The sequence below is a fragment of the Condylostylus longicornis genome, unplaced genomic scaffold (genome assembly GCF_029603195.1).
Source record: "Condylostylus longicornis isolate FDR11 unplaced genomic scaffold, ASM2960319v2 ptg000004l, whole genome shotgun sequence".
NCBI lineage: Eukaryota > Metazoa > Arthropoda > Insecta > Diptera > Dolichopodidae > Condylostylus > Condylostylus longicornis.
In genome coordinates, this window is record NW_026577973.1 from 3,903,774 (window position 1) to 3,928,835 (window position 25,062).

At 25.2% G+C, this 25,062-nt stretch overlaps 1 protein-coding gene across 1 annotated transcript in view; it reads right to left on the reverse strand.

Annotated features, from left to right (window-relative positions):
• The window catches only part of LOC129612562 (uncharacterized), a 33,658-nt gene that overhangs the window by 4,750 nt on the left and 3,846 nt on the right, over nt 1-25,062 (reverse strand). Inside the window, exon 2 of the mRNA XM_055526234.1 lies at nt 3,328-3,625. Coding sequence (XP_055382209.1) covers nt 3,328-3,625 — 298 coding nt within the window. The remainder of the gene's footprint in view (nt 1-3,327; nt 3,626-25,062) is intronic.

Consider the following 25,062-nt stretch of genomic DNA (forward strand, 5'->3'; position numbering starts at 1 on the left):
ATGTTTTAAACCATGAAAAAAAATTTTACATTCTCCTAAAATTTTAATTTTTTTTCTCTGTCTGTATTTTTATTGGCTAAAATAAAATATAACAATAGTTAATAATATAACAATTTTTTTTCGCGATGAACCCAAATTATTAATATAAGAAGTAAAAACGATATAATCGACCTTGTCCGACATCATACACCATATGTAATCTGATTATAATACCAAAACCTTGTTAATTAACTGAAAAAAAATTTTTCGGCGCATAACTTTTATATAATTTAATTTTTTCTTACCGAGTTTTATTAAGTTTGCTCAAATAGTTTTTGAAATGTTAAAAACTATTGGTTGGAGTGGTATAGCAGTACCCATACTTGTTAACCTGTCTCACACATACATATGGCACGTATCCCACTCGTTAGTATGAGCGATCCTTAGCAAAAAAGAAACAATTTGTTCAAATATGGTGGTAATTGCTTTTTCCGGATTCGAGTTATCGTTTCACACAAACAGACGGGAAATCAACGCAAAAATTTTACGCTGAACAAGAAATATATATGTACATACGTGTTCACATTTCAATGACTTCTTCGAGTTATTACAAACTCCATATGAAAGTTAATATAACCTTCACTAAGGTGTAGGGTATAAAAATCGATACTTTTATCGATATTTAGTAGCTTGTACAATATTGTTGTTATAAAATAACGAAGATATGAGTATCACATGATTTAAGATTTGGAAAAGTTCTGCAGTAAGTCAATAGAAATTTGAAATAAAAAATATTTTTTTTTATTCTTTTCGTTTTTTTTTTATTTTTGTTACATTCGAATTCTTTTGAGAAATCTAACAATAAGTTTTTGCAGCTTTTTTATACTTTCGAATTTTTTACTCGTTTTCTTCTATATAAAACTTAGAAAAACAGAAGTGTATTAATTAAGTATTGATAACTTCTGATTATATACTATTCAATCAGAAATTCCAGAAAACAAGGGGGCAGAAAATTCAATTTAAAAGAATTTTTTGAACTAAACTTTTTTTTTGAATAAAATGGAATAAAAAAAAATCCACAATGAACTTTCGAATATAGAACATCATGTTCGTTAGCAAGAAAAACTATTGAAATAATAAAGTTGGGTCAAACCAATGGTTTGTATTGTAGCACTTTTCCCTTCAACAAGTGAAAATTCTGCTTTTAAATACAGTCTATGTTTATACAGTCTTCTGCTTTTAAATACTACCTATCACACTATTAAAATTATTTCTAGGATTGCATATATTTAGGATAAACAATTTATGCAGTCTTTGAAATAGAGCAAAAATTAATATAAAGTGGAGTTAACATAATGCTCGATTTTAAGGTTTAATTGTGTGAGTTAAGGAAAATTATTATATTTTTTAATGTCATGGAATTTACCGTTAGCTTTTTGCGTTTATAGAAATTTGAAAAAGCTTGCGGTTTCGGAAATATAAGGTGTCAAAAAATCAAATTTTACAAATTTCAAGAGGCGATAACTTGAGAGGAAGTGGAGATAAACTCTAATAAGAAAAAAATTTTCTTCTAACGAAATGAACTATTTATTAGTGTTTAAAAGCCCCTAAAATTTCAACCTTCTACAGGCTGGGGTATAGAAGAAAAATAATATCAAAAATTTGGAAAAAACGGACTTTAGATAACGGTAAATTTGAACGGCCATTTTGTTTTTTTAAAGTTCTCCCATAGTATGCCGCGATGGGAAAAGCATGCTCCTGGCTTTCTGCTTTTGCAAAATTTGAAAAATGTTTATGGTTTCACTGCAATAAATAGTTAAAAAACAGCATTTTTTTGTGTTTTGGAGGGGTATAACTTTTAGAGGGCGAAGATAGGTAAGCATTTTGTTCTACGGAAAGCTTCTGCTAAAGATCTATGTACTTATAAAATTTCAACTTTCTATCTTCAAGGGCGTAGAAGTTTTGTAAACATGTCAACGGACGGACGACCGGACGGACAGAGTGGAACTAATAAGCACTTTTTTTCAAAAATTTTTTGGAAAAGTGCTAAAAAGAAGAAAAAGAAGTGAAATTTACCCTTGCAACACATTTCAACAAACAAATTTTAATATGTTATTTTGCTATCAGTTTAAAATCGAATTAATACGAAATTATTTATTGAAAATAATTTTGAAGAGGGAAATTATGGTATTCGAAAGTAATGAAAACTTTATGTAACATAAATGCTACTTATGTATAATTATGCAATACCCTTACTAGCGACATAAGAATGAGCAATCTTGAATTGAAATACGTTTTACATGAACAATTTTCAAATAAAACAAATAATGTCGCGTCACATATCTTGCTTACAATTTCAGAAAATATTATTTTGGGACAGAATGAGAAAAAGCAATTGAAATAAATTATTCGCCCAAAACCGAAATTAATATAAGAAATAAGTGTTCCAATTAAAAAATGAAGACACAAAGTGAAATTGATGAAATATAAACATCATAGTAATCTCTGGAATCAACAATGCATTTTTAATTTCTGGAATTATTTACTTATCTTCAAAAAAACAAATTTGTGCGAATGTTTGATTACGAGTTTTGTAGTTAATATTAATTTTTATCTTTTGTATTGCTCAAAATTGCTGTTGACTTGGTAATTTTTCACTTATTTAGGTTTTAAAATTGCGTTAACCGAAACCAATTAGAAATTAGAGGTAAAAATATTCAAATAAAAAGAATATGTAGTTGTCATTTAAAGTTTTTTTTTAAATAATTTATTGAATGGCAACGATACGCGTTTATTGATAATGCGTCCGTAATTATTTTAAACGAAATGCTAACAACGAAATTTGGTTAAACTTTCTTATATGTCTCAAAAGAAGAAAAACAAAACCTTTTAACCGCTAAATTTTATTTTATTGCAAATACTGATTTCTATCAACTTTTATCGGGCACAAATTCTCTTATTAAAAAGTATATCAATGTATATACGTTATACATACCCATGTATGTATATTTTAAAATCTTTCTGCATGAAAAACTATAGACAAACAATAAGTTGATTTTTCAAAAAGAACGCAAATTAACTAATGAACCAATAAGTAAATAAACTTTGTTTAAATTTCGGTTAATACTTGTTTCCCTTGCATTTGAATAGAGAATTAAAACAAAAATATATGCAAAGATTGTAGTGACAACAAACTGAAAAAATGTTAAAATTAAAAAGGACTTTCTAATGAAATTCAAAAGTTACATAAAATTTTTACCTTTTTTTGTATTTAATTGAAGTTTTTTATTTTGTTTTTGTCAAACTTGTAGGTATTTATATAGAATTGAAAAATTAAAATATGCATACCTCTAGCTGGTATGGGATCCTTTTGTGGTCCACCTAATTCAATTTCACTACTTTCCTGATAATATTCTTCTATTTGTGCTGTACATTTTAATAGAAGGCTACCAAAGCCACTACCATAACCATTTGGTGAACTTATAAAATTTATCAACTGACTACCAAAATCTGATGATGAAAATCCTGAATTACTAATTGAATCACCAGTATTGAAATGAATTGCTTGCAAATGAAGTCTTAAATTAACTGTTGCCGCAAATAAATTGTCAATAGTACGTGTATAAATTGGTTCACCAGTTGGAATCTAAAACGATATATAAGAGAAGAAAATTAAAAAAAAATTATAATAAAATGAAAATACAAAAATGTGATATATTGTAGAACTTTATTTGTTTTAAAGAATTTTCTATAGGTATTTCTTACAGGTATACAGATACAGATGTACTGTACGTATTTATTTTGAATGCCAGTTAACAATGGAAAAAATGCGTGTACATATTATTAAAAAAGTAGAATTTCACAAAAATCTAAACAAAAAACAAAAAAAATAATTACATATTGCATGCAAATTTTATTGGTACGAATTTTAAAAAGATTGACTATTTTTTCATTATGTTGTAGCGAAATGCAGTTAGTCATTTCCTTTTAGTTCTGAATTTAAATTACATGAATTATTCATTTTTTATTCCAGAATAACAATGTTAAAGTAAAGTTTTCCGTTGATTTTATATACCGAATTATTCTGTCTTAACTCAATTGGTGCTTGGTCGCATACACCATAATTTCAATTTTCGTCTTTGGTAAAATGAATATCGAAATAAATGGGTTAGAAAAAAAATTAACACAGTTAGTTTTATTAAACTATTTTGTTTGAAACGCTTATTATATCTGAAATAATGATCTGAGATATTCGACATTAGTGTCGAATTTTGGGTTGACTTAACCATACCCTTCCCAGTGATAACTTAAAAACTAATTGAGGTAAGTTCACCAAATTTTGAAGAATGATTTATTATTGTAAATACCAAAACTCAACCCTATTTAAATTGGATATAATCGAGGTATTGGTTTGTGCAGCTACCATACAACTTCAAAATTTATTTGGCTATTTCTTAAAAATTGTTCTTAATCTACAGTACTGAAATTAGGTAAAAACTAATATGGTAAAATGTAATCATTAAAATTTGTTAAGATCTTATGAGCGCTTGTTATATCTGCCACACAGCTCCAAAAGTTATTTCGCCATATCTCAGAAATTATTTAGTTATTTAGAAATAGTTTAGAAATTATTTATACAAAACTATTTCTAGGATTGCATACATTTAGGATGATGCATATATGCAGTCTTTGAAATAAAGCAAAAATTAATATAAATTGGAGTTAACATAATGCCAATTTTAAAGCTTCATTGTGTGAGTTAAGAAAAATAATTATATTTTTTAATGTCATGGAATTTACCGTTAATTTTTTGCGTTTATAGAAATTTGAAAAAGCTTGCGGTTTCGGAAATATAGGGTGTCAAAAATTCAAATTTTACAAATTTCAAGGGGCGATAACTTGGGAGGGGGTGGAGATGGAAAAAAATTTTCTTCTGACGAAATGAACTATTTGTTAATGTCTAAAAGCCCTTAAAATTTCAAGCTTCTACAGGCTGGGGTCTAAAAGCAAAACGACATCAAAAATTTGGGAAAAAGGACTTTAGATAAAGCTAAATTTGAACGACCATTTTGTTTTTCTAAAGTTTAACTATACTATACTGCGCTAGGGGAAACAAGCCGTTGCCTTTCTGCGTTTGCAAAATTTCAAAAATGCTTATGGTTTCATTGCAACAAATATTTAAAAAAGGCCCTTTTTAGGGTTTTGAGGGGATATAACTTCTAAAGGGGGGGGGGGGGGGAATATGGGGGGAAAGATTTTATAAGATCGAAATGAGTTTTACTAAAATATTATTTTTGCAGTATTGATGAAAACGTTTCTTACTTTCTAGGTGACCGCAAAACTTTAATTTCCATATAACTTGATATTCTGCAGTATCAACTTCGGGGTTTTCATTCTGTTTTGTAAAATCAAATTTCGAACTATTTTCATGAGAATTCATTAAAAAATGTTTTACTGAGTATTGTCTACTTATGGAAATCAGGTGTTAACATTATTATAATGTGTGGGTGTATTTTGTTTTTCTGTTGCTTAACATCCGGAATATTACATTTTAAATATCTTTAGTTATTATTTAAGATTTTCCACAAGAAACATACCTTAAAGACAAAAATTCAATGGACGATTTATAATTATATTATATGTAAAGCAAATTAATTGTAAAAGCAGCACAAGCAAAATAGTATCGAACCATAATATATGTAGGAAAGTGTGTATATAAATGGAAAATAACTGAAGCAGTAAATATTATGTACATAATGTGAGTAAATCGAATAATTATTGATTTCAAAATTACAATTTTTCACTTTAATTTGTTATAATTGTATAAATTAGGCTTTGATTAGTAAATGACGTGTGTGGAAAAATTGATTAAATTTTTTGTCTGTGATAGGAAAAAAATCATTAAGATTTTATTTAGAATTTTTGTGCGAGAATAAATTGAAAATAGAAAATTTACAATTGCCTCAGCAATTATGTAATTAAGAGTTGTTCATTTGTAAGTCTTTATAAAAATGTTATTTATTCACTTTAACTATGCGTAAACATTTTAGTAATAGGAAAAGGCAAAATTAACTTACCTTTGAATTTTATCGATAACAATGTAGTATTTAAAAAAAAACATTATTATGTAAATTGTGTATAAGTCGATTTGTCCTGCAAAATTTCAGTAATTTCAATTACCGTATAAGAATTTTCTATAAATTTGTGTATACATGTATGTATAAGAAAATTTAATCAAAATCGTGTCTTTATGAACAAATAAAAATCTCTTGTTTTTTCCATATATATTTAAATTTCAAAGTAAAGAAACGAGTGCCGTGCATTTATTTGAAAATCACTAAATATGAACAAATTCATTGTTTTCATAGAGGTTTGACTCACAACATCTTTACATAGATTCGATATGAGGATCTTATTATCCATTTATTTCGGACTTAAGTATAATCTATATAAAGTATAGTGTATTTTAAAAAACATATTTGGATTAAAATTAGCATGAATTATTTATTCAACTTTATATAACTTTTAATTAATTATATGTTACAAATTACCGATACAAATTATCATTACATTTATGTTCTAAAAATCTAAGTTTACAAAATATTACGAATGAGATTTGCTCTATTTTAAGCATAACTATAGTTCTTTCTGTAATTTCTATTAAGAAATAAGATTTTTGTCAAATTACTGTATTATGATTTATTAATTTCATGATTTTTTGTATAAAATAAATTCTACAATTTAAACACGTTTACACATATACTGATTAAGTATATTTTAACAATATAATATACATATAAAATTATTAAAATAAAATCTTTTTTTTGGTATGTTAAAATATTGTTATGATTATTAATTTTACTCCCAAAAGTCATTTTATTAAAAATAGTACGTTTGCAAAAACTCATATAACAATTTCATATTGCGGTATGAGTGAAATTCTCACATATTTCATTTTAATAAAAATATTGTTGTGTTTCTTAATATTAGTATTTATATTATACTTCTGTACAAAGTATGAATATAGAGTTGAATATTTTATTTGGTTTCGAATTTTGCTTTTCTTTTGTTTTTCATTCTGGAAATATGTTGTTCAAAGTGACCCTATATGAATTTTATTATTTAAGTCTTGCCTTAACTCTCACAAATGATATGTCCTTTTCTGTTAAACTTTTCTCTTCTGTATAAAAGATGAACATAAAAAAGAGAAAAATAAAAAGAAAAATGTACAAACTAAAATTCTATGAAAAGAAAATGAAATGATTCTTTTCCCAAAAAAAATAAAAAATTAAGAAAAAAAACAGAAAAAAAAAGAATTGATAAAATATAATGAAAATCAAAATTAAAGTAGAAAGGAAGGAAAAAGGACTAAAATGTTTGAAATGAAATATAATTCCTTTTTTTTCAATTTGTTCTTTATTTTTTTTGCTTTTAGTTTTTTTATTTTTAACAAAATAACAAAATAAAATCAATAAAATCAACTTACAAGTCACGTTAGAACTGTACAATAAAGACGGTCTAATGTAATAATGTGAGGATAAATGAGGACAATTTCTGGAGGACTTTTTATCGCTCTAATGCCTTTCTATATTTGTTTTTATTATTTTTTCTAGTTTTCATTTCTTTTTCGTTTTTTTTCTTTTTCAAGGAAAAATATTCCCGTTAGCTGATTGTTAAATATTTGAAATAATACACATTATTATTGTGTATATTAGGGCAAAAATAATACTGTTCCACCTTTTAACGTTTGAAGAAAACGAAATCAAACAATCGACAGTGGCGACTTCTTCTTTTTTTGTAAATTACAAACGTAACTTAAAATGAAGCGTTTCAATACAAAATGATGCTACTTTTTTAAAATAAAAATTCTATAGATATTTTACATTTTTTATCACTTTTCTAAATTACAAGCTAGTAAAAAATTGCAAAATAATTTTAAATCAAAGGTATTACTTGAATTTTTTATTGGCTGCTTGATTTTATAGATATATTGTCTAACGAAGGTAAAAAAATGCGATTATTATAAATGCGTAATAATTTAAATACGCTATAATAATTAAAATAATTTATGGTTCCTGATATATAGCTAAATCTTTTATGGTTTCTGAGATATAGCAAAATAACTTTTGAAGTTGTTCGAACCAGTGCCCCGATCATAATCAGTTTAAATAGGGTTCTGGCATATACTATCATAAATCATTTGCAAAAATTTGGTAAACTTACTAGTTCTTGAGTTCGACTAGCAAGTCCACATTACTTGAACTAGTTTTGAGTTATCGATGAGACGGACGGACGGACAGGATAAGCTAAATCGATTCAGAATTCGACGCTGATCAAAAACATAGACTTGAGTCTATATTTTAGACAATTATTTCTTAGCGTTACAAACGGTAAGGCAAATTATAAAAATTAGGTAACACAATATATGCTGATGCGCATAATACTGATTTCGAAAACCATGCATTTTATGCTGCTAATAATTAAAACGTGATAAATTTTTTAAAATTTAAAGTAAAGCACATAATGTTGGAAAAATAAAGAAGACTGGATCACACACATGATTTCTATTAAAAAATAGTTTAAGAATTCGAATTAAATTCATTGTATACAAATTTTTTCTATTTGAGTTATTTTTATTCAAATAAGTCATTTGAAATTATTCTCCAATGTATGATACAGCTGGTGTTCCATTTCTATAATATTCACCTTCCATGATATCTTTTATTTTCTTCATTGCAAAATAGTTGGTATATAGAATTTTATTTTCTCTCTACTTGTATTCCTACATTATTTTGATTTTCTTGTTGCTTTTCTCCCATACGTTTTATGTATTACATTTTTCTTGTAAAAGGACATTTATATAATGGTCAAGGAGCAGTTTTTTATTTTGATTATTTTATAATTTTGTTGGTATTTCCGTTTTTCGTTTACTTAACTTTGTTGATACTTTGTTATTTTAACGTTTTTTTCTTGTATTATTTTCATTTTTCAGGATGTTATCATTAAAGTATTGAATTTCAAGTTTTATTGGAAACAACTAAAATAGAAATATAAGGGAAAAAATAAAAAAAAAGTAATAATTTTTATAAAATAAAATTGATTTAGTATCGTTAATATTTTTTTTTTCGTGTTACAAAATTGCACATATAAAAAAAAGTATCCAAAGTAGGTGGATTTAAATTACGTATTTTTTCGACTTTTTAAAAAATTTCATTTTATAAAAAAAATTGCATTGTAATTTTTGTAATTCAACATAATATTTGTATTTTTGAGGACATCTATTGTTAAAATTGAATTTTATGTAAGTATGTATTAGATAGGGGTCCTAATAAATTCAATTCTTATATTTTTATTATATAAAACTGCTTTCATTCATATAACAAAATATTTCAAATATTGCATAAGTTTAGGATGAGACGATAAAGAAAATTTAAAGAGCGTAAGTTAAGAAAAACACGTATATTTTTTAATAGCATAGAACCTACCCTCACAGTTGTCAATTACTGTAATAATTTATGGTTAAATATTGCAATTTCTTATTATCTACAATTAATTTCTCCGATATTATAATTTCTATACGTAAATTGAGAACAAAATGTTTATTATTGCAAAATTATTTTGAGTTTCATTTCATATATAGAAATTGAAGAAATTTTGATACATCACTCTTGAATAAATATAGCTTTTTTTAATACATAAGAGAGACATGTAGATATAATGTATATGATTGAACATTAAAAGTACCATATTTACATTAACCACTTCAGATGTCACGTCCTTTTTCTTGTTGTGTACATGTCTGCTATATTAGTAGTTCCCCAAAGTTCTGTGTAAATTTATGCTTTTTATTTAATTTAATATTTAATTTTTTATTAAATTTTCGAAATTTACAAAATACAAAATGAAGAGGAAGAGAAAACCTTTTAAGACAATATCCTTTATTATTTAAAATTAAAGTTAATTCTGATTTAAAGAAGAATTTTTTTGAAACGTTATATAAAATGAGGAAAATCAGAAAAATTTAATGCCAGATGTATGTAGGCATGAATAAAATAATAACTTTTGTTCAATATTTATTTTTGATAAGTTTACACAGCTCGCCAAGTTATTAAAATTCAACACTTTATTTTACCATAAAATTACAGCAAAATGAAAGTAATTCGCGCAATTTCAAATTTCGTCAATATTGTAAATGCGGTTTGTCACAAAAGCTTTAAAAATTTAAAATATTTCGTAGATAAATTTAAATATAACTCATTATGCTTTATTATGTATACGCTTATTATATCATTAGTATGTATACTTTTAGATATTTGCCTCAATTTCAAGCATAGAAGGACTGGGAATATATTATTTACATTCATATTTCAATTTTTTTTAAATTATTACAATAAAAATAATTAAAATTTCATTTTTTGTTTGATAGTTGTTCTTTTATGTATAGAAAGAGGAAAATATATGGTATTGATAGAATCAAATGTTTTTTTGAAATTGAATGGGGTGGAAACCTTTAATAATTTTCTGATATTTTTACGTTTATACCGACAAGTAAGCTCGCGTAAACGGACCGAAAAACTTTCTAAATATATGATTCGCTAGACCAATTTGATAGTTAATAGTTTGAGTAAAATTCTAAGACAAAAGTACTAATTCAAAAATTTTTGCATTACACAAACAAATTCGCTTTTCAATATATATGTAAAGGAATATGTAAAGAAATTATATATGTATGTATTATGAATTAAAGAAAATTACTTTTATAAAATTTTTTTTTACCAAATTTCCGCCAAAAAAAACCAAAACCCATTCAAAATTTGTGATTTAATTTTTCTTTTGGTTTTTGTATTTTTTCGGATATCCTATAAAAGTAATAATACCATAATTTGAATTTTTTCAGTTTGTTTATTATTTTTCTTGCCCTTCACATGCTTTTATTGGAATATAATCGTGTCCCGAAATGGTCTTTTTTTCAATAATAACACAGAAACAAGGACAATAATACGAGCAATATTAAGCATACCGGGAAGACTAAAAGTTCGAAAAGAAGAAGAAAATAGACTGTCCCAATGAAATATTTAATTTTTATGTTTTTCCGAAATGTGAATCCCTTTATTGTATTTTTCTTTTCTTTCCTTTTATCCTTTGTTTTAACGCCGTTATAAAATTAAAGGAAAACCGAAAAAAAATAAAAAAGGAGAAAAAGAAAATTCTTTTTTTTTTCTTTTGTTTTAATTTATTTATTACGATTTTTCCTTGTTTTTTTTTATTTGCAACTCAAAATGTTAAAAATATGCTTCCTTTTTGGTATTATTTTCATAATGCATATTGTTTATTCTTCATCTTTTGTAATCTCGAAGTTTTCAACAAAATTACAAAAATACAAATATAAAGGATATTATGAAAAACACTGTAGTTAATACGTTGCTAGTATATTTTTAGTTATCTCGTGAACTATAGGATTAAGTATAATTTTTATTAAAAATGAATATATTTACTTAAATGTATGGTTTCAATGAACGGTGTATGCAGTTGACCATATAAGATATGGTCAACGCTTCTCAATATAGAAAATAATATACAAATTAATAATGAATTATGCATTCAATAATGCGATTAAGTAGAACAGAAAAAACTTTATTTCAATTAATAATTAAGCACTTTTTTAATGTAGAGAAAGATGAATTTGCTATTTAGCATAATTTCAAACTACAACCTAAATTCTATTTTAATAAACTGATATAATATAATCAGTTTTATCATATGATACTTTAATAAAAGTATTGATAGTTCCAAGTATTGATTTTAACTGTTGTTATCAAATCATTTTGAATTCAAAATTTCGATTCTCTATTGAAAATCCTCTTCAACAAAAACTGTTATATAAAGTGATCCTATAATATTGCTTCAAATGTTGTTTCTGATGTAAAAACCATACTTATACTTTGGTATCAAGTATAGAATTTCAAAAAAATAATGAAATAAAGTTACTGAATTTTTAATACATCCTTTTCTTATCTCTTAAAATTTTTATTTTAAATCTGAATCTGATCAGCAATGTTGTTTCTTCTTTAAAATTTTTCTTCACGGATTTTATGATATAAACTGCAAAAATTCTAACGGGACAACAATGGAATGATAACAAAGTAATTGTACACTTATAAAAAAATTTTATTTTGTGAATTAAAGAAAATAAATAAATTCAATGTATAAACTGTAAAATAAACTATAATTGTAATACACTCTAGTATTAATGAATATGCAAACCGAAATTTTGTATATCAATATTTTTGCAAACTACATGTTTGTAAAAAGACACATGCAATTTGTATGCATATGTACAGTTGAAGGTAATTTTATTTGTTGAAGACAAAATTGTAAACTGTTATTGACTTAACTAGAAAGAAATTATTTAACTTTAATACTTCTTACTTGAAACATCTTTCTCGTATTACGAATTAGCTTACATTATCAACCTAAAACATAAATAAACCAAAAGAAAATATGCATGGTTTTATAAGTAAAATTATAAACAATGGTTTGATATACAACAAAATTTGACTATGCCGGTGTTCAAACAAAACTATTAAATTATAGAAATATAAGGGTCAATAAGGCTTAAACCTACTTTTGTCTTTTATAGGAACGAGTTTCTTACAATAGCTCAATTATTTTTAAAATCTCGAAAATTTTATATTTGGAAAAAATGTAATGCATTCTAGTATAAACTTTACTATATAGACGGAGAATTTACTATTTTATGACATTTTACTACATCAAATATTTCCATTCCATAATTTCGAATGTTTTCTGTAACACAAAGTTATTTAAACTAAAAACCGGTTTTAAACTATTAAATTAACTTTTTTCTATTCACACAATAGTCTCAATTTAAATTCAAAAGAATTTAATGCGAGGATCAATATTAACTAAACGGGTGTGAGATGAAAAACAGAAACTTTTAATTTAATAATTTGATTTTTCCTGTTTCAATAAAAAACGATAAAACATGCAAATAATATTGTGTTAGATAACAGTACTCGTATAATACTCATGTGCACATACATACATACGTTTTATATAGGAATATAAAAAACGTGTTAGTAAATTTGAGGTTAAACATAATCTCATCGTATTTACATTGTTCGTATTCAGTTGCTGTCAAAATTCCTTCCGTTAACAAAATATTTTCTATTATCTTTTTTAATTTTTTAGTTTTTTTTTTTCGTTTTTCCACTTCGTTTATGTTTCTGCTTTCAATTTTCTATTGATAGTTTTTATTTTCAATGTAAAAAATTCTAAACCTATATCATATGAAAATGTAATTGGTATAGAGTATAATAAATTTTTCTTTCGATCTGTAATGTTACTACTACTAGAAATTTTTTGCTCTCCAAAGCCAATCCATAAAAACTCCAAGAATATATCTGAGATATAATTGAACACAACATGGCCGTAAAATTTTTTGTAGCTTACCTTATTATTTTTTCTAATATTTACAAGTTGCTTTTAGAGTATGACATTTAGTCGAACAGTTATAGCCACTTCGTTAAAACTTTGAGGATATAAGAATTAAACTTATAAATGGACACTCGTTTACTCATCATTTTTTATTGATACCTTCATTAGGTTTTAAGATATTTAAATATCTTTAATTTATATCACAGCTACCGGAACGCATTGTCGAAACTGGTAATTGTTAAGGTACTTCAAAAAAGATCTGAATAAATTTTTTTGTCAAATCGAAATGGTTCTAAGAAAATTGTAGAAAATTGTAATAAATCTAATTAATTCTTTAATAGGCTTGATACTTTTACGTCTTTAGTAATTAAGGAAGTGATTTTTACACTCAAGTCTTACAACATAAGTCACATACAACAGTTTAACTTCAAATATAATATGTCTCAAAAGACTCGGGAAATTCACAATGGATAATTCCGTTAAAAGAGTAGAAACCAAAATGAGAATTTTCTTAACTTTTGATTTTTGTAACTAAGACATGAATTATATTTAATTTGTTCCTTTTATATTAATTTTTGTATTAATGATGAAGGATTACAATAAAACACGTTTTTTGATTATAGTATGACGTCCATCATATTTAACAATTTCTGTGTTTTCAAAATGGAAAATCTGAAGATGCATTGAGCCAGAACTGAACGGTTTAAAGTTAATGAAAAAGAAATATTGAAAAAATAAATGCTGATTTTGAATTTATTGGATCATTGTTGAATATTTTGGAAAAACCAATTGTGTTATATTTCCTTAATTCGATTTCCACGGCACGATTATTTGGCTTTCTCAACCTGTTAACAAAAATTACTTACAATGCCGAATATACTAGTTTTTGTATTGATATTGTACACATATGCAAGAATATCTTATAATTAACTGTGTCAAATGTTAAATATGCAGAAAAAATTTTTCATTTATCGCTCCCAAAAAATATGAAAAGCAAAATTTTGTAAACGGCTGCATACTAAATAAAGATATCATTAAGTGTATATTATATATTTTTATTACGTGTTTTATAAATGTGTTATGCATTTATAGGAAAAAATATCCTTTTCCCTTTTTAGTTCGACTGCATGAACACATTTAAAGTGTTTTGTTTGTTGTTAAATAATATAGAGGTATTTATGTACTTGTAATGGTGAGCTTTTTCGAATCGTATTTGAAAAAAAGTAAAAATAATTTTTTTTTTTTGTTTAGCATTAAAATTAGATCATAATATACGGAATTTTCAATTATAGTACTTTTATGCGCTTGAATGCTACTACATGAGTTTACATATTTAACAGTTGGTTTTTGTATTTCAATAACTTTTTGTGTTTTTTGCTTTGTTTTTTGTTTCATTGAAAAATGCTTAGAACTTAAGTGCAATTTTAGAATTTTATTTCATAATATTGTTCCAAAAAACCTCAAATACCAAATTTTCAATTTCCGAATTTTATAAAAGAAGATTGCCATAACATTTTTAGTTTTTATTTTGTTTTCTTTTTTTTTTGTTTTTCCTGTGTTTTTTTTTCTGTATGTTAGTTAGTAGTTTTCCGTATATAAATGGAAAAAAAATAATTAAAATCATTTTTATTCTAAATTTAAATAAAAAGTTGTACAAAATTGAGAAGCTTAAATTTGAAAATGAAAAGAGATTTTTTGGTTTTTTGTTTTTTTATTTATTTTTTTTTTTTGAAATAATAATAATAATTATTATTATTGGAAAATTAATTATTGAATATATTTTGTGAGAAAAAATTGTTTTGTTATAATTTTTATTAAATGGGAAATAATTTTAATGATGTGTTGAATAAAGTTTTAGTAAATTAAAAAAAATTAAAAATTTAATTAAAATAATAGTAATTATTGCCATAAACATCATAAATTAGAGTAAAAATATTATAATTATTTGGAAAATAAAATAAATGTAGATAACTATCTAAAAAATTTTATTGCTAATTAAAATTAAGTAATTAGTAAATAATTTTAATTATACATATACTTTCATTATTTTTTTTTATCATTTTGCTATCATTGTTTATATGACGTGTGTGTATATAACTTTTATTATTGAAACGACAGATAGGTATGAGTGTATTATATGTAAATAATGTACTAGCAAAAATTGGTGCATAATTTACACAATAATTAAGAGCTAAATGCAAATCATGGTCCTTAGATTTTTTACGACATTATTGTGATGAATACTATTTAAATATGAAATCGATATGATTTAAATCTTTCGCACAAACAGAATTAGAAACTTCGACAAATTTAAAGTTATGTAGCGAAAGGAAATTGGGGAAAGTTTTATGATAATATAGTCACAGTAATTTTCCGTAAAAGTAGTTGAACCCTGTGTGTTTAAAAATTGAAAATATATTGTAATCTTTGAAATTACGAGTACAAACTAACAAAATTTTGTGAAAAAATAAATTAAGAGTGTACGAAAATTACAAAAATCGTACTTTTAAACTAATTGTGAATGTTATAGTCATATAAACTTTATACTGTATTTGTAAAAAATTTGAAATTCATTCATTATTTAAAAAGATATATTTATTTTACAGCAAAATTACTGTGGATAGCAGTTGCTTCAACCGAGCTGTTCCGTTCTCTTTTAAAAACTGAATCCGATACAAGTCTATTTAACATACAAGTAGTTAAAGTTATTTAAACAAGATATGCTACGACTAGAAGAGTCAATACTAATTAATTATATATTATGTTCCGCCGTACCGACCTACATAATAAAATTTTGTTTACAACGGTTATAATTGGTAAGCCTATTTTCTGACAATCATGAATTTTTATAACTTTCGAACTGAGAGTTCGAAATCATATCTTTGATGAAAAAAACAAAATATAATTACAGTAAAGTATGATTTTAAAGTTATTGAATATAGAAATGTTTGCATGTATCAATTAAAAATATATTTGAAAAATAAAAATATGGTTGAAATATTTAATATAAAAAATGAAAAGTATGGCAAGAAAAAAGTTTTTTATAAAATTATCATGAAAATATTTTTTAATTTTCTTCGCTTGTGATTCTGAAAATCTACCATTTTTCATCATAAAAAGAGAAAAATTTCATTTTGATTTTGAGATGCTATTTCTGTTATACCATTTAAAAAATCTTTTAACAAAGAAATCAAATTTTCTATTAATACACTAAAAAAAAATATCATGCGATCCCCTCCCCCACTCTACTCCCGGAAAAGAGCTTTACCTACAAAATAACAAGTATAAATTTTTTTTTCTTCGTTGAGGAGGGGAAAAAATTTATTTTTTGTTCTCTTCAGAACTTGTACATGAAATATTTATTTACCCACGTACATTTTATTATAATCCAGTTTGCTTAAATTAAAACTAAGGGGAACCAAATGTAATTTTCTACAGGAAATCCAATTAAAAAAAGGGATTTCCACATGTAAAAAATGTATAGGAGATTTTCTTAAAATCAACTTTCAATCCATCTTTCTTCTTCAATTGAATCATAACAATTTTTCAAATACAACAAAAAGCAACATTAACAACAATAAAAAAAAATAAATCAGCAAAATAACATGGAGAAACCTTTCCTATGCTTATTTTAAAAGAATTACTAAAATGTTTAATGAACATTTTTTATTGTTAGCTCGAAAAAAACATATCAAACCATATCTTAACGTAACGATGCTTTTGTTCTCATTTATATACAATTGAATAATACAAATAGTTATAATATCCTTTCATAAATATTCGAATATACATGTATGTGTGTATATATAAAGACAAACAAAATTGTTGTCCTTATTATTCCCATTTTTATCATTTCTTTTTAAAAATTATACGGAATATTGTATTAATAAAAATAAAAACGAAAAACAAAACAAGCATGAACAGAATAACAAATTAAGTATTGTTTAAAATATAAGTTGAATCGGACAATTTATACCATAAGTCTCAGTGACGAATTCGATTTTAAGTAGAAAAATTACTTGGAATTCTTCGAAAAATTATTGGAATTGGGAATATCGTTGGAGATTCATTTTTGCAACTCAACATAATAATATTTGCAGTCAATTTTTAAAAAACTCTAAATAGGTATTAAACATTTTTTTATTTCACTCTAATCGGTACACCTGTTACAACCCTTTTTTGTAAAATAAATATGTCTATGAAAAATAGACATATTTCTTAAAAAAAAATGGACCAAAAATTTGAGTAACTTTTCTTGTAACCAACAAAGCAATATGAAGCAAAGTAAGGTCTCCTTTAGAGTTTGCCTTAAGTGCCCTTAATTACACTGACTTAATGAAATTCTACTTTCTTCTTAAACAATGTGGAAAAATAATAAGGAGTAATCTTGACCGGTTCTAAGGACGGAAAAAAGAAGTTGGTAGTTGTTGACTTCTGAGCAAGTTCAATTTTTCTCGGATGAATTTGTTGAAATAGGGTTAACTATTTTTAATTTATAGGGTATCGATTAGTCCTTTTAACAATTCAGGTCAATAACAATTTTTCACCCTTAAATGTATAACATTTTATTTTTATTGAGATATAGAGAGTTTTCAACACCTCTTCGTGTATCCTTCTTTGAAAATACTGAATCAGAAGTCAGTAACAAGCAGCGCCTTAAATAGTAAACGCTGTTTGTCACTGAATTTTTTCAATATGATTTCAAATATTTTATAAATTTTTATTAAAAAAAAAAAAAATAAATACAAAAAAAATTTAAAAGAATTTTCCAATACCTAATAATTTTTAATAAGTTGAATTGTGTTACGAGTATGTTTGCGATCTTATTTAAACTTTGGTAAGTCCTATTTTACCTTTGTAAATTATTGTAAAGATTATAATAAGTTTGTTATAAAACTAATATGAAACAAATCAAAAGGACTGACTTATAAGCTGTTAGCCTTTTGGTTATTGATGAGAGCGTTGGGTTTATACAATGAATATTATGGTAAAAATTTCATAAATAAAGGATATGAAAAAAGTTAAAAAACAAAATAAAAACATTTTGTTTTCCTTAAGGAATGAAAGTTTAGAGAGGAAAAAACCAAAAAAAAAAAAATTAAACAAACATTTTTTAATATGTGTATAAAAGAGAGAAAAAAAAGCAACAAATTTTATTTCTTGCCAACCCCTGCTTACTTGCTTTTTTTCAAAGCAAGAATTAAGTATTTTTTGCATTTTGTTTTCACATCACGTTTTAACGCTTTCCATAGTCCCTAAACTATATACACAAGGTTATAACTCACTTGTTTTTGTTTTCATTTTCTTCTTATATTACTTTATACACTGTTTTGAAACTTTTATTTTTCTTAAATAACTAACAAATTTCATTTACCTTTTCTTATTTAGCAGATATTAGAAAACAAAATAGCACATAAATGAAGAGGCTGTGCAACCTTTCTTTGTTTAGAGTCCTTTTTTTTTTTTGGTAACTTGATGATTGGGGCTTTTTGTATTATTAAAGTTTTTGGAAATTATTTCGATAAAGTTTGAATACCATACTTATAATAAAATTATATTAAAATGGATTATTGGTAATTGTATTATACGATATTTTTCTTTATATATTTTTGCGTTTTTTAAAATAAATAAAATTTATTAACTCACAATATAATATAATTTCAATACTTTAATAACCCGAACATAATTCTGATATACTTATGCAATATATTTGTTTATATATTACTTGCAGTAGTTGACTGAATTATAATTTAATGAAATTAGAGATGAAATTGTAGAATATAGTTGTTCGGTTTTAGATTTTAATTTTAAAAGAAAAAAATACCCATGTAATTGTATTTAGAAAACGTTCTAAGATACAAATTATTAAAATTAAAAATTTTTTTCCATTCTTGTGGAATATGTATATAAAAAGTTACTAAGAACACAATTATTGTTGAACATGCCTTATATTCGTTGTTTAGTGTAAACGTAAAGCCATGGAGAAAAAATTATCTGAACTTCAACGCTGGTTTTAAATGCTATCATAGTTTTACAACAACTTAAAATTTATTCATTATTATACTGAAAGATCATCGTCGCAAACTCATGAAAGTGGCCTAAAGTCAAGTCAGAAATTTTGAAAGTGGCGTATGGATCAAAATAGCACTCAGATGACGAGTTGACATTAAAAAATTGATACATTCCACAAATACTATTTATCAGAGTATGTGCTATTAACATTATATAGTTGTTTGAGAATTTCGAGCATGACAAGAAATTTTTTTTTGTCAAAATGTTTTTTTTTTTTGCTTCAAATTACTATTTAATTTATGAAATTAACGAGCATATCTTATATTGTAATGTGAGCTAGTTATATGTAATTCTATAATATTCTGCAGATTTTTTAATGAGAAATTGCATTAAAATTTTTTAAGTAAATAAATTGTAAATGTTCGCTTAAAAAAACTTTTATTGACAATGACGTTGTTACTATAGTTAAACATTTTTAACAATGATTTTGCAATATTCATTAAGATTATGTCAAAAAAGAACAAGCAGTAAAAAAAGAATCACAAAATTAACAACAATGGAAAAAAAATTTTTTATCATAAATCGAATTTAAGGATGATGTTCAATAAAATTTTTATCAATTTTTTACAATAATTTCCCCTTTATCGTACATCCGCATGTACGCTTTTTATCCTTGTTTGGAAGAAAATCTTAAATAAAATGATTTTTTCTTTTTTATGTTTTTTAGTGTTTTTTATTTGTTACACGTATGTAGTCAGTTTTACAAAATGTTGCTGAACTTTTCAAGTCGAAACCATTATATTGTGGCTTATGAAACGGAAATACCACTACATACTTATACTCAATATAATACATATAACGTAAAAACAGTATAAATTCCATAACAGGAACTTTGCTTATCCAAAAATCATTGTAAAACACAATTTAATTTCTTATGTTTCGTTTAGAATTAAGTTTGTATGACTTTTTGTCTATGTATACAATAAGAAAATTCCTCTAACACGGATCTATCTGCAAAAGGAACTATTTTTTTCATTTTTTGAAAGAGAAACTCTCTACACGTTTGGCGTTTGTTTATTATTTTTAGTAGTTACGAGTATTATTTTGCCGTAATAAATGCTTTAAAACAATTAATAACAAAAAGTTGAATCTAAAATTAATATTTTGCATACTAATTTTATCAGACGAAATCTCTGAAATAAAAATCTTTTTTTTTTTGTACAAATTGATTTTAATTTATAAAAGTTTTACTGTTATAATATATATAACGTATATACCATTAAATACAGTATAATACGTTGTATATAGTAGCTCTATATGCACATGATTGTATAAGCAAGTAGGTATGTACATTGTTTTTAGGTATTTGTAGATTGTTTATATTTCTCTATTAAGAGTTTCCATTTGCTCATTAATATTGTTGCTACATTTTTTCTTTTTGTGTTTATATGCTTTTTCGAGAAGAGATTTTTACTAATCACTTCCCTTTTCTTCATTTTCTTAATGCAGAAAATTAAAAAGCTAATTTCCATTCGTATATTAGATTTCGGCTAAATCCTGTCATTCAATGTAACATAATATCATGTACCTATGAAAATTGAAAGTTGTGTCTTAGAAGACATTCCGATGTCAAACAGAATTCCGACATGCACTTTCAAGAAAATCGGTCTAAAGTATGATAAAAAATTTAAAATTGACCCAAAAGTGATTGACCCTAGACGGTTCAGTTCTCGAAGACTAAGATATTCCTAAAGTTGATCAACCCGCGACGTAGCCGAAATAAACTTATGTTTGTTCAGGAAATGCTTAAACACTTTCTTGAATATTTTAGTACATGAAAGTATAAAAAATTGGTATTGATACTTATATCAATTGTAATTTCTGTTAAACAACAGAATTTATAAAATTTTCTGTTAACCTTTAGAGTGCTGAGTGGCACAAAAGTGATGCGATAGTTCGAATCGAAATTTGCGTCGCAGTGCATATTTGCGCCGCGCATCAGTGTGTTTTTGGTGCTTCGTGGTAGTGGACGTATTTTAATCTCGCACATAATTTGTTACGAGAGTGCATATTTATATATTTAAAGATAACTTTTTACAGTTCTTATGCATTAATTAGCAAAAAAGCCCTGTCACTTGCTATTACTTCAGATAATGATTCGATCTCTAATGATCTTTTTCTTGTTGATATATATTTTTTTAAAAGAATCATTGTAACTGATTGATATTCTTTGAATTAGAGTGTTTTATTTGTCACCATTATTTTGACTTTAAAGTAACCTAAAAATGTACAGCAATTTTCATATATAGTCACTAACATTTCTTAGCACTAAAACGGTTAAACAACAGAATTATCAAAATTATATTTTTCTTGATGAATTTGCAAGCTGAAAACAAAATGTTTGCAATCACAAAAATGTTATTCTATTTTATTGAAATTTCGATGGCAATACTTAATCATATTGTGCACAAAGCACAATATCTTTTTACATAAATAAAATACATAACGTAGCTATTGTATTATAAAAATACTTCTCTAATTTCTATATAACTTTATGGTTTAGTTCTTTCCCCCCTATATTATAATATATTGCATAATACACAAGCATTTCGCTATATAATTTTTTTTATATTTCTATAAATTCATATGGATTGTATTAAGTGCTACAGCAGAGTAAGAGTTAAAACCAAAAATAAGATAAAGGAAAAATAACAAAAATATAAGATGAATAGCAGATATAATATATTTGAACTCATAAATTTTAAACTCAATTTTCACGTCCAATTGAACTCAGTTTTGCACAGCATTTTTCATTTTTATAGATACTTTTCAAAACCTTTCCAAGATCAGAAAGAAAATGAAGAGTTAGGATATCCTTTCTATAACAATTTTTCTTCTTTTATATCACATATTTTTCGTTATTATTTTCTTTTTCTGATTTTTTATAGTATCTTTTGAGATTCAGAAAAATTTCATATAATACGAGTATGTTTGTTAGATTGTACAACTAGAACAAGAGTAAAAACGACTTACTATGTCATGTACAAAAAATAAAATTATGATGAACACAGTATTTCTTGTACATATTTTTTTTTGTGAGGTACAATGTTTGACTGTTCACTTGAATTTTTCAAAATTTTAAGTTCATCCACTCTTTGTGTTTGTACTACGTATGTTGTACGAAGACACAAACTATAATTATTATTGTATAGAAGAGAACAGTTTTTGGCGCCAAAAAAAAAGAAAAAAAATAGCTAGTACATAGTTTATTGAGAAAAGAAAAGTTTATTTTCACATCACTTATAAATTTTTCTATTTAGATATGCGTACATATCTTGTGTGTGTTAGTACATATTTGTAGAAGTTTACATATACAGGGTGTCTCATATGAAAGTACTCTGTTATATACCATTTTATAGGCCATCATGAGTAGATAAAGCTTTTGTATGGAGACGATCTTCACAGCTAAATAGGCTCAGAGTTACAGAGGTTTAAAGTCAATTTGGACAGATTTTAACTGGCAACGTTGTCAATTGAGCTTTAATTTGGTATATGGGTCATCATCTTATATGTTCTGGTTTAGGAGTTATTAAGAAGAATGGAGTACTGCAAATGTTATTTTATACCAAATTTTTTTCTTCAAAGACTTAGAAAAATGTACTTAAGAACCGTTATATCGTTTTTATCAATTAAAAAATAATATGTTTATGCACAATTATTTAATAAATGCAACAGTATTCGGTTTTCAATAAAATGAAAAATTCAATTTCCTTAATGTGCCTAGGTGCATACATAAACACACATCTGCATAAATCTATTTGACATTGAACTCTACTTTCTTGTCAAATTGCGAAAATTTTAAATATTTTATTTTGTAAAGATGTGTTTCATCCAGATCTTTGTAATTTAGGAATTAATATTAAACAAAAGTGGGGAACACGTTCGCAAAAAAAATTGGATAGAGATTACTGATTACATTAGTAATTGACAAATGACAAGGTACTAAATACAAAAATAATTTAAAATACATATTGAATTGTAGCTGAAATTGCTATAAAACGAGAAAGTTATTTCATTTTCAATATTAAATAACTGTACTTAACGAAGATATACAGACTTGTTCGTAATACAATCGGATAATAGTAATCGGAACAATATAATTGAAAAATTTGGTTTTACTCTTATATTGAAGGCGTAGTATTGACATCTAATGTACTAATACTAGAAACTTGCGTATAAATAATAATTTCCAGAGGAGAATAAATTAAAGTACTTAACGAGAACAAGATTACGAGTACTATAGATAATTAAATGTCTTCTTTATAATAATATAGTTTTTGATATTGTCTACTAAAAATTTTTTGAAGACCAAATCAAGCGCAAAATTATTTCTCAAAAAGATTCTAAGTTAAAATAAAATTAAAATTTAGAATAAGTTTATTATTTTTTATCAAAGTAGCGGGACTTTTTAGATTTATTTTAAGTAAACAATAAAATATATTATAAGAGCACATATAAAAAAATTACTCTTAAAAGTGACAACAATAAAATTAAGTATATAAGAGCAGAACCACTTTAAGCATCCAAAGCTTATATAAAATTTTCTTCTACTTAGTATCATTAGCCTTTACTTAGCTACAAAAATATGGAAGAGAACGTAAACCTGTTTTTACAACTGCAATGATTTTAAAAACTTTTTCTTCACATTTTTTAATAAAAATTTTTCTTTTTTTTTTTCTTTTAACAGTTAATTTTTACTTTTAAACATAATACTGCAAAACATATAGAAGCAGGAGGCTGGATCTACAATATATATATGAAAAGAACGTAAAAATAAACATTGGACACAACACAGTAAAAGATGAAGAAAGAAGAAAAAAAATTCCAAAAATTAATGTAATAATTCATAGTACTTTTATTTTAATATACTATAAAATACTTAATACTTTTTTTTCAACTGGTCCTAAAGCACTGCCAAGTATCAAATTCAAAGGCTTTAATCCTTTTCACTTTAGTATTTCTTTCTTTTTCTCCTCTTTATATGTCAAATATAACAAAACTGTAAAAGAAAATGTTATTAAGATTATGCCTTTTTGTTTTGTATGTCACGTTTAGTTCTGTAAAAAGTGAGGACGATCCCTTTTTTAGCACTTTTCCAAAAATTTTTTGAAAAAAGTGCTTATTAGTTTCACTCTGTCCGTCCGTCCGTCCGTCCGTCCGTCCGTGTGTCTGTTTACAAAACTTCTACATTCTTAAAGATAGAAAGCTGAAATTTAATACGTACATAGATCTTTACTAGAAACTTATTTTCGTAGAACAAAATTTTTACCTATCTCCCCCCCTCTAGAAGTTATACCACCCCAAAGCACTAAAAATAGCCTATTTTAACTATTTGTTGCAATGAAACCATAAGCATTTTTGAAATTTTGCAAACGCAGAAAGGCAGTAGCTTCCTTCCCCTAGCGCAGTATACTATAGCTAAACTTTAGAAAAACAAAAAGTCCTTTTTATCTAAAGTCCTTTTTTTCCAAATTTTTGATCTCGTTTTTCTTCTAAACCCCATAATGTAGAACTTTGAAATTTTAGCAGCTTTTAGACATTAATAAATAATTC